Here is an 11,400-nt window from a genome sequence, read left to right on the forward strand (position 1 = left end):
TTCTAACAGCCTCTAATCAGACTGCATCTGACACCTATTATTCATCTGGAGTTATCTTAGCTGTAGAACTTGTACAAACCTAGTAGGAAAAGAAAAACATGGCACAAGTTACACTAGTTAAGACATGACTGCTTTAAAGTAATGCTGGTATTCAGGTCTTTTTCCCAAAGGGGCTGACAGGCAGTCACTGAGCAGCCAGTGTTGGAGAAACACTGTTGGAGAAATAGTTTCCCCTAAAAACTATGTGGGAGGAATAGCTTTCCCTAAATTATGAGCCACCATTTTTTGGGATCTGATGTCTGTCACTGGTCAACATGGGACAAAAACAGATGGGACTTTATGTCATTTAACTACTTAAAACAGCCTGTCAACTGATGCTGAGAGAATCTGAAAAGCGCATTTGAGTAGCCTGCTTTGTATCCTGGGAATATGTGAGCTTTTGAAGTCACTTCTGCAGGGATACATTTACTGAAGAGGCTATTCAGTGTCTAATGCTCTTACCCTCACTTTGCTGCTGCTTTCCTTCCGCAGGGATTGACCACAGCCCACGAACAGTTCAAAGCCACTTTGCCAGATGCCGACAAGGAGCGACAGGCCATCCTGGGAATCCACAATGAAGTCTCAAAGATTGTCCAGACATACCATGTCAACATGGCAGGAACAAATCCTTACACTACGATCACCCCGCACGAGATCAATGGCAAATGGGAACATGTGAGTTATTTACAGTCCTGCAAATTAGTGTGGGAAGATGCCACTGCTCCATGACTGGGGCCCAGGAAGTGGGTTATTAACTCTTCATGCTTACTGCTGAGCTTTTCATTTTTATCATTTGTTTTCAGCTCAATTGCTGTGTGCAGGGAAAGTGGAAGAGGTCTTTCATATAAATGCCTATGGGCTGTCAGATCCCTTTTACTTGCTGTTTTTATAATGAAAGATGCTAAATTTAAATCTCTGAGGTTTTCAGTCCTCAGCTGACCTGACAAGCAGGAACAGAGTGAATCAGTATCCATTTTACCATTCAACCCTTCAGATGTTTCATCTCCACTGCCAAGTTGTCTTCCCTTGCTGTAATCCTAAAAGAGCAGCTGCTCTCCGTACCAGCTATGCTGATGGTTCTTGCAACCAAACAAGATCTGAACAAGGTCCTGCAATTCAGTTACCATGAGCCACCAAAACCCCAAGTAATGAATGGAAGCTGCTTCTGGTCTTCCATAGCCTGAGATGAATTTGCAGCATGCATCCTACTAGGGCAGATAAGATTCACATTCCATGAGCCTTCCCACTATGTCCTAAACCGTATGACTGCTTGTTTTCAGTGCAAGCACCTGCTCCTCCCTTCCTTGCAGCAATTTCTACATTTACTATACATGTGCCTTTGTATGTATAGACTGCACACTTTGCTACTCTTTGGTGTAGGTGCGGCAGCTGGTTCCCAGAAGGGATCAAGCCTTGATGGAAGAACATGCTCGTCAGCAGCAAAACGAACGACTTCGTAAACAGTTTGGTGCACAGGCCAATGTCATTGGACCCTGGATCCAGACCAAGATGGAGGTAGTGTTTTGTTCACTCTTTTTTTCTCTGTGATCTTCACTGATCTTCTTACCCTTTGTCTTTCTTGACCACTGTCACAGTCATTCTTCCTTCAGGCAAAATAAACTTTTATAGAAAATATGGAGAATCTCAAGATTGAGATCGATTACTGAAATGCTGATACTTTTTTCCCCTTACTCTTTAATACAAAGGTTAAAAACATGACTTAAAAGGGGGAACAGTGGTATTTTAAGAGTTGTGTTTATATGCAGCAAGCTGAAGAACCTAAATCAAAAGCATACTTTGTGTAACTGCTTTCACAGCAATAGTCTTAGTACACATGATAAAATAAATACAATTAGTTTATCAAGCATCAACAGAGGAGATATATTTTTAATGGAGATCGTCCCTCTTTAGTTAAGATTTCAGTTAAAGTAATTGGAGTTGATGAAATGGAAAAATACAAAGCTATTGCTGTTGGCAGGAGCTGTAAAGAAGAGAGCGATTGCAGAAGTATGTCTGTATGCAGCGACTAAGTGGCAGACAGTACATCAGAAAGAGATCTGGCTTGGTATATTACTGGCTTATGGACTGCAGTTTCCTTCTCTTTTTTTTGTATCCTTGTATTAGATACCTCTCATGTGACTCACCTCACTTGGAAAATGTTCTCTGCTAAAATTTTTGCTGATACTGTCTCAGCTCATGTAAAATAACTGCTCCGTGAGGTTGTTTTTGTTTTGAGTTGTTATCCTGTGTAAGCATGAAATAGCTGCAATAAATGTCAACCATCTTGAGGCTTGTCCTTCCAATGAGGTCTAACTCCTCTGGCTTCCCTAATGCAGGAGATTGGCCGCATTTCAATAGAGATGCATGGGACCCTGGAGGACCAGCTCAACCACTTGCGGCAGTACGAGAAGAGCATTGTGAATTACAAACCAAAGATTGACCAGTTGGAAGGAGACCACCAACAGATCCAGGAAGCGCTTATCTTTGACAATAAGCACACCAACTACACCATGGAGGTAAAAGTTGTGGCAGCAGATCAGCCAGCCTCATCTGCTGTGACCCATTAGCCTCCTCCACATCTAGCTCTGGCAACATGTGTTGGTTCTCAGGAACATGGAGAGCTTGACAATGTAGCCACACATGCATCAGCATGTCACTGAGTATTTTTTTCTGCCTTGCTGTACTTCATGCCAACTCATTCCAATATACTTCCAAATATAGACAATAGAAATAACCTGAAAGAGATCAACAGTGTTGCCTGAAAAGTTGGCTAGTCTCATTTCTCCTTCCATCTGATTGTGGCAGCGTATTAGTTGGGATTAGAAAAACCAAGGGAGTGCTAGTGATTTTGAGCTGCCACAGCCTGGCAGAAGAAAAAAGTCCAACAACAGCTTTTTAAAATCAGAGTCTGGCTTTCTGCTGTCAACGTGAGGTTTCTTGGAAGCAATCTGAGTTCAACATGAGTACAGCAGAACACAGACGGGCTTTGAAACTTGTTGTTTTGGTTTCTGTCCAGCTCTCCATTAAGCAATGGCAGAGGCAATGGAGCACCAGTGTCTTCTAAGGACTGTGGTTTATTTATTTTCTTGGTAAGGAGAGTTTTCTGCCCAACTAAGTCCTAGAAGCACTGGGTTTGATTCTCATTTGTGTTAAATGAGAATGTTGCCCAGTGTGTTGCTCTGACAAGGCAAAGGAACTTTGAAATAGGACCGAGACTTTCTTAATATCAGAAATTGACCTCTTCAGTGTTTTTTTTTCAGTCAGAGTTCAGGATTTAAACATCTGGTTGCCTTACATTGCAGATGAGAAGGAAGCTTTTCTGAGCAAATGGACTTCTGCTTTGGCCACCAGATAATTTAATTTGCGACAAGTAGTGCATTTGACCCACTGCTCAGAGGCAAAAGAGCTACTTTTTAATTTTAGACCGTCCTGTCCTCTTTTTCCAGCATATCCGAGTGGGCTGGGAGCAGTTACTAACAACAATTGCTAGAACGATCAATGAAGTGGAAAACCAGATTCTGACCCGTGATGCCAAAGGAATCAGCCAGGAACAGATGAATGAGTTCCGGGCTTCTTTCAACCATTTTGACAGGGTAAGTCAGTGCTGACTGCAGCTTGGGAAGCTACAAGGTTCCATGTAGACTGTGCAGTGCAATAAACAACAGTAACTTTGATAAAACTTGATCAATAGAAGATGCTTAATTCTTAAAAATGCCACTCCTGTGGAGCAGTTATTCCTGTGAAGGCTGCTAAGTGGTCATTAGGCTGGGAGCAGAAGTAGATCTTCACAGGAAACTGTTAAGTTTCCTGGTAAAGCTAAAGTATGGAAAATTTTGAAGGCTTATTTAGGAAGTTAGACTTCTACCCTATCTTCTCCAGAGAGCAGTTTATTATACTGATTTATAAAATTATTTGGAGCAGCTGCCCTCCATTCTGACATACTATCACATAAACCTATACTGAAGAAACCAGTATTGCTCTTGTATGGAGCAAACAGGATCTATGCACACCATGCCACTGCATGAGCCATTAACCCTGATGTAAAGCCTGCCTTGCCTTACTGTGGAAATCCATGCCAGGGCACTGACAGATACAATAAGGAAGAAATTCCTTAAAGGAAATTCTCCTCAGTTTGCCAGCCTGTCTGCAGCTCTTCCTTCTACAACCTGAATCACAAAGGTGTCATGCAGAGAAGCAGAGACAGGAGCGCAAGACTGAAACTGGCTCCATTATCAACCACTTCAGTGTTGTCTGGAAATCTGCAAGCAGCCTGCAGAGATGCTAAGTCAGTGATGGAAATCTGGGTTGCTCTCCATCACTTGCTGCAACAGCTAGAGTGTTTGAAAGGTCTCCAGAGAACCGGGCTGCAGCCAGGCCCCAGAGGTTGGCAACACTTTCTGACTGCTAAGCACTGGCTATTTCAGCCCTTCTCTAGATGTCTAAGAAAAATAAAAACCATGGTTTCTTTAGTTAGGAGAAAAGACCCATAAAGCTCTGTAGATTTTATATTTTGACTTTCATGTCATTTGCCCCTTCCTTCTCAACAGTCTGATTGATAATGCAGAGAGAATGTGGATTTCCCATCTTCAGCTGTGTGTTTAATTTATGAAGGCTGAACTTTGACTTTAAAAGCTGATTTTCTGAGAAGAGTTGCTTGGAATTGGCCCCACCAGCCTGCCTTGTAGGTTCCTTGGTTTGGCCAGAGACAGTGGCAGCAGGCAGGGGCTCTTCAGTGCTTGGGGGGTTGTCAAGAGCTAAAATTTTGCAGGCTGGATGAGTATTGTCAGTTCCTGTGGTAGCTTGTGTGTAGTTTGTCCAGACACTGGGGGAGCGGGGAATGGGCAAAGGGAAGAGCAGCTGCCGAGCCATGTACTGCTGCGCTGTACAGCACTGCTGTTTGCAGAGCTGAGCACTTGAAATAGCTTTACCAGTCAAAGCTCCACCTCATGTGCAGGTCTCATAAATACAGCCATAACACTGCTCCCCTGAGCTTCAGCTGTTTTTCCTTGTCTGTTCCTGGGATGCCCTGACAGCCAAGCTTCCTTGGGTGTGTCGCCAAACATACCTGCCCTCACCTACTCCTTTAGGGGGACTTTCGACTAGAAGATTAAGGCAATGCTTCCCACCACCTCTGCCTGCTTACCTGCACTCTGGGTTACTAGTGAAACACAGGGCTTCTGGCACTATGGATAACAAGCAGTGATGCAAGTAATTTACTTGGGAGATGGAGATCTTGAAGCTTCTGAGCATCAGCTGTTTTTGTCATTCAAATGCTCTCAAGATGTGACGAGCTCTTTGAGAAGGAACTGTTCCAAGAGCATTTTTAGCACATCCTGAAATGTCATTGTGATATCTAATGTTGTGCACTTTTTATTTTTCTTCCCTGTCTTTTCTATCTGCATGTCATTCTTCCTCTCCCTCTCTCCTCACCCACTGCATGGTGCACCCGTTTGTTGTCCTTCCACCTCCCTTTGATCTCCCGTGTGTCTCCCTTCCTTTTGCCCATCACCGTCACCCCACTGGCACTGCATGTCCTGCTGCCTGGCACACCGCATAACCAGGACCACTCCGGCACACTTGGCCCTGAGGAATTCAAAGCCTGTCTCATCAGCTTGGGTTACGATATTGGAAACGATGCACAGGTACTGACTGCTAGTGGTGAACACAGCCAGATGTTAAACTGGAAAAATAACCGTTTTTTCCTTTCTTTTCTTGTTTGTCTTAATCCGTTGTTGCTGTTCTTGTTTTTGACTATATGTGTATCACTCTTCTATACTATTTCCTCTCTGAATGTACTTTGTTGTTTATTCCTTCTTAATTCCCTAAATGTTTTTCTTGAGAGAATTCTTTTTTTGTCTTCAAACTATTCTGTTTACTTCTGTGTCACTTGACATTCCTTTTCCTGTCCATACCTCAATCTGTCTTGCTTGATATCTTCATTGTTTATTTTCATTATTATGTTCCTTGTGTGTGAATTATTCCATGTCCAAAACCAACTTTGTTTTGTCATGGTTTCACAAACTACCTTTCCTCTATTGTTTTTCATTGTCCTGTAAATCCTTCCGTGTCTTCCCATCTGAATTGCATTCTTTGTAATGTCTTCTGTGGGTTCATTTCTCCCTGGACTGGTCTCCCTTTTCTGTCTTGGCTTTTTCCATCTTTGCATCATTCCCTGTAGAAGAAGACTGGAATGATGGATTGTGAAGATTTCCGAGCCTGCCTTATCTCCATGGGTTACAATATGGTAATGTAGAGCCCTCTGTCACTCCTGTTCAAAGTGATGCTTGTAGGCACCTTCAAAAATACAGGGAGAATGTGTAGTGAATCAAGGTAAATACAGCCTTATTTTCCAGAGCTATCAGCTATAGATGTTAAATCTAGTGTTAGTTATACATGTAAAATCCTTGTCTCGCAGTAGTAGCTGAAGGAAAAAAAATGGAAATTGTTGTCTAATTCCTGTGTATTTCAAATAAGAATTATATTTATCAAACTGTGTAGCTGCAAGTGGAAGAAACAATAAAACTCCTTGTATTGGTATCTGTGCTCTGCACGGCACACACAGCCCTCCCCAGCCCTAAGTATCAGTTGAACTCATCTGGAAATACACACGACCTGATTTCCAAATACACTCAAACCCTGCTTCTCTCATTCCAACCATTTATTTCACATCTCTTTTCCTGTCCAGGTAAGTAGGTTCAAGGTCCAGTCATTCTCCCCATAGCTTCTTCCCTACCTGAATACCTGTCCATTATGAACATGTGGCACCTTGAGATGCACAATAACTAATAGAAGCTTCACCAAAGACTGATGCTCATCAAAGGGCAGAAGAGTGTAGTGCAAAGTTATTAGCTATTCTCTCAGTATCTTTGCTCCTGATGTCAGGCAAAAAAGTATTTATTAATCTTATTCATCAGCCCAGTATGCATACAGGCTGCACTGTAGTGTGCCAAGCCACAGTAACATTTTATTAGATACCTTAATTACTCTTGAAGGCATACTCTTCTAGTTGTGTTAGAAGAGCCTGTTCCCAGGAAAAGATTCAGCTCTGCTCTGCCTTCCTCCTTATCTGGGGAGAAAGGAGTCCCAGAGATGAGAACAGATGATCTTCTGTTTATATGAAAAGGAAAAGAAAAAAAAAAAAGGCAGAAAACTACACTGCAAAGGCTTGGCTTCTGTAGTGAACTTCTCTGTAGGATCCTCCCCATAAAGGATACTTCCCTGGGCCACTCCAGATATGCAAGTCGTTCTTTTCAAAGCCTCTCTAAGATGAACCAGCTAATACTAAAGACCCCAGAGAGGTTTATTCTGGTGGTTTCTGTTCTAGCAGCTAAAGAGCACTGTAAAAGTTCTCATTTAGTAAAAGAAAGCAAAAGGATTTGAGGAATGCAGATCTCCAAATATTGCTGCAGATATCTAGTGTGACATGTATTACAGAGAAATTTCCATCTCCACCTGAAGTAGGTGTGATTCTGTTTACTGATAGGAGCATTCTCCTAGAGCTAGTTGGAGCTGGATGTTACACTAGGCCACAGCTGAAAGATTTTATTCTGAAGGACAAATGAGTGAGAACCATTTGTACGTAAGAGCAAGCGAAAAAAGAATATCCTGGTTAAAAGAAAACCACAGAAGTGGTTTCTATTTGGCTTTGTTTTTCTAGCTGTGAGATGTTCTGCTGAACAGTTTCTCCCAACTTTCCTAGCATTGCTGCCCAAATGCCCAGGCTGACATGAGTCTCTTGTTCTCCAGGGAGAGGCAGAGTTTGCCCGCATCATGAGCATCGTGGACCCGAACCGCTTGGGTGTAGTGACATTCCAGGCCTTCATCGACTTCATGTCCCGGGAAACAGCAGATACAGACACTGCTGACCAGGTTATGGCTTCCTTCAAGATCCTGGCTGGAGATAAGGTCAGGCTCCATGCATTCCTTTCCTGCATCTGTTTTGCTTTCCTTTTTCTCTCTCATCTCCAGAGAGAAGACAGTCAAGGGAAGCACTCTCTGGCAGGGAGGGTGTTTTCACAGGAACATGCTGCAGTGCGGGAGGAGTGCAAGGCTGAAGTGTGGGTTAATGAGCAGCCTGCCTAGGCACTTGAAAGTCCTGTTCAGCTGTCAGTCAGAACTGTGCTGCCCACTCTTGCTTTAAAATTTTAATTAAGAGCTTGGTTGCAATTTGTTATGTTAAAATGTATTAAGAAAATAAACACGTTGTACTTGGTTAGTCTTTATTTATTACTGACAGCTGTAAACTTGAGATGATCTTTCTCAGATACACGTGTCTCAATTGTTATATGATCAATAGTAGATTTTCACTGAGGATATGCTGTATCTGCAAGAGGATCATCCTTTAATCTTAGACATTGATCAGAAGTAGGAAAATACACAGGATAATACTAAAAGTATTAATTTTCTAAATTTGCATCACCAGTTGAACCAGCTGATAAAATTATGTAATCTTATTTTTCTTGTATAAGAATTTCCACTGATCCTTTAGGTAATTGAACAAATAATATGTAGATATATTATTAATATATCTCTATATTTTCTAATTATTTTATTAGTCTCACTTGAAATGTGCGATACCACTTCTCAGATTGTTAATGAGTTACCCTCAAAACCAGGACTGGTTCCCATGTTTCAGTAATCATCTTTTCATAATCTGTAATGTAGAAACTCATGATACCTGTACTTCAGGCATCTGCCTGAGTGAAGCCAGTGCTATTGTCTTTCAAGGCCTGAAAATTCCACATTACTCAGATAAGCTAATCACTGAATAAATAGGTGCTTTTGAATACAGTATTACTTAGTACCTTGTTTACTCTGTAAAGTATGTTAAATATACTTGTCAGTGTTTAATATGCTCTAGTGACTATAACATGAATCAGACAGTATTTTATTATGAAGAAAAATACCTCTCACTCCAATCATTAAATGGAAAGGCAGGGGGGCAAAAAAGAATAAAAAGTCACAGGAAGAGAGAGAGAGGTGGTGTGAAACCTGAACCATTATTCAGACAACTCCAAATGCCCGTGAGTCAGTTAGCTAAAGACAACATACTGGTTAGCAAACAGGCAGCTACTGTTACCTACTGCCTGGAGAGAAGCCAAGCTACCTCACCTCCGCTCAGTGAGTTTCCAGAAGCTGAATTTACATGAGGAGTTTTGCTTGCTTATTAAAAACATCTGCTGTGAAAGGCAAGGATTGTTTGGGGAACTGTGGAAGCAATACCAAGTGTTTGCTTGTCTGCTGTCTGCATTGGTGCCACGAACCAGAGCTAGGGGGAATGGCTCCTTTCCTTGCTCTGAGGAGAGGGAACAGCAATTCCCAAGCAGCACAAGCAGCTGTTACCTCCTGCCAGTGAGAGACAGAATCCAAATTACATTTCTTCTTCCTCCCATTTGCTTTCAGGAGGACCTCCACTGTCAACAGGAAGTCTTAACACTAACACCTTGCCTTATCTCCAGGTCCTTTCTTTAGGTGCACCAGCATCCCTCCTGAGAAAACAATCTTTCCCTCCTTTATAAAAACATTTCCTTGGACAAGTGGTAGGAAGAGTGTCTGCGTTTCCTCCCACAGTGTGTGCGCAGAGAGCACCTTCTGTGGGTGTACAGTAGTAGTCTAGTTCTTGGGGTCCTGTCCTTCTGCGCTGCCCAGGGTTGTCCCTCTGAGGCAGGTCAGGTTTTTGAAAGTAACGATGGCCTTGTTGTTTGTCTTCCCTGCAGAACTACATCACTGTGGATGAATTGCGGCGGGAGCTGCCTCCTGATCAGGCTGAATATTGCATTGCTAGAATGGCACCCTACACTGGCCGTGATGCTGTACCCGGTGCCCTGGACTACATGTCCTTCTCCACAGCGCTCTACGGCGAAAGTGACCTTTAACATTTTTCTGTCCCACCACACGCTCCCTCCCCTCTCCCCTGTCCGACACGCCCTTCTTTCTCTTTGCAAAGCAGCCTCTGCTCCGCTCTTTTTTGTGTTTCCCTGTTTTGCTTCAGATAACAGATCACATTTTTAAGTGGGGGGGGAGGGGAGAAGAACATTGACCTGGCACCGCCTACCTTGCCCTTGAAATGACAGTTTACAAAATTATTTTGTGCAAAAAAAGTTAGGTTTTAAAAAGAACAGACATATTTTATTATATAAAAAGGTATTTTTCTCCACCAGATTGAAACTTAAAATGTTAAAATATTGCACCAAATATTTTTTGTTCTGACGTAGAAAGTCAAGCACAATGTTACATTCCATCCTTTTCAAAAAGAACCAAACAACAGCAAAGCACCACTTGTTCTGTTACCTTTTACATTTGCATATGTCTCTTTTATCACATTTATCCTGGGAGGGGGGAAGGCACACAAGTGCATGTGTTTGCTGGTTCACTCATTTCATGAAAATATTTTATGATAAACTTTTGAAATTGCTGTGTTTTCTAGGGAAAAAAATAATGTACACAGCTCATGTTTTCATATTTAATTAAAAAAATACAATATGCCTCCTATGTTTTATCAGTGCACAACTTTTTTTTGTTGCTGAGAGTTGTCTGGTTTCAGAACATGAAGCTTGAGAGTGGATAACTTTGATATTGCTTGTCACAAACCATATTAAAAATTTCTTGTTATAACAACTCTAGACTTTATTCATTTGTATAGTAAAACTCTTTAATCCTATTTAGTTAAAACAACAAAGAGAATCCAAAATCAATGGGTTTTTTTTAATTGAAATTATAATACTTGAAAGGTAAACTTCCCTTCCCCTTAACCTTTTCATTCTTGAATGATGATGGAATTTTCACAGCTTTCTGACCACTTCAAATTAATGACATAATTTTTAACCACCCCTGATACACCCACATCTCTTGGAACAATATTCTTATTACTTACAAAATAGCACAAAATTAGTTACTGGAACTGTGCAAACAACCAACCACCATCATTTAAGCCAGCTATGAAAAACACCTCTGCTGTTCCCATGCTCAGCACTGAAATATCTCACTGCTTTTGGTATCATTGTTGATGAGTGCTGGGGTTGAGGTGAAGCTGACATTTGTCTGTTGTAACCTGTGATATTGAGCAGCCTGGAGGGGTTGATATGAATTGTCAGTAATGCAGGACTTGAAGCCTCATCAGTATTTAATCTGCTTGCAGGCTCTTCTATAGGCCCATTTTCATCTGTGTCATTGCTATGTTGCTCCAAATGGGACTGCCCTCTTCAAAGATACAGAGTGCTGATTCCGTTACCATGTTTTAATGTAGATAACAAAGGTTATCTGAAAACTAAAACAGCAGAGAGGATGACTATAGGCAGGAGCAGATAATCTATACTGAAGTTTGCCTCAGAGCACTCATTGCCCTTGCTTTGGTAACCCTCT

The 11,400-nt window shown here is 41.8% G+C and overlaps 1 protein-coding gene across 2 annotated transcripts in view; it reads left to right on the forward strand.

Annotated features, from left to right (window-relative positions):
- Positions 1-10,656, forward strand: part of ACTN1 (actinin, alpha 1) — a 47,609-nt gene extending 36,953 nt beyond the window's left edge. Inside the window, exons 15-21 of one of the 2 annotated variants that reach the window (XM_010007678.1) lie at positions 532-714; positions 1,420-1,554; positions 2,376-2,555; positions 3,486-3,632; positions 6,218-6,283; positions 7,786-7,944; positions 9,756-10,656. In XM_010007678.1, the coding sequence (XP_010005980.1) occupies positions 532-714; positions 1,420-1,554; positions 2,376-2,555; positions 3,486-3,632; positions 6,218-6,283; positions 7,786-7,944; positions 9,756-9,914 (1,029 nt within the window). In that variant the 3' untranslated portion in view covers positions 9,915-10,656. Of the gene's footprint in view, positions 1-531; positions 715-1,419; positions 1,555-2,375; positions 2,556-3,485; positions 3,633-5,600; positions 5,682-6,217; positions 6,284-7,785; positions 7,945-9,755 lie in introns of both variants that reach the window. The other variant, XM_010007679.1, reaches the window with a different exon arrangement.
- The last annotated feature ends 744 nt before the right edge of the window (positions 10,657-11,400 follow it).

This window comes from Chaetura pelagica, unplaced genomic scaffold, assembly GCF_000747805.2.
Source record: "Chaetura pelagica isolate M959 unplaced genomic scaffold, ChaPel_1.0 scaffold70, whole genome shotgun sequence".
NCBI classification, from domain to species: Eukaryota; Metazoa; Chordata; class Aves; order Apodiformes; family Apodidae; genus Chaetura; species Chaetura pelagica.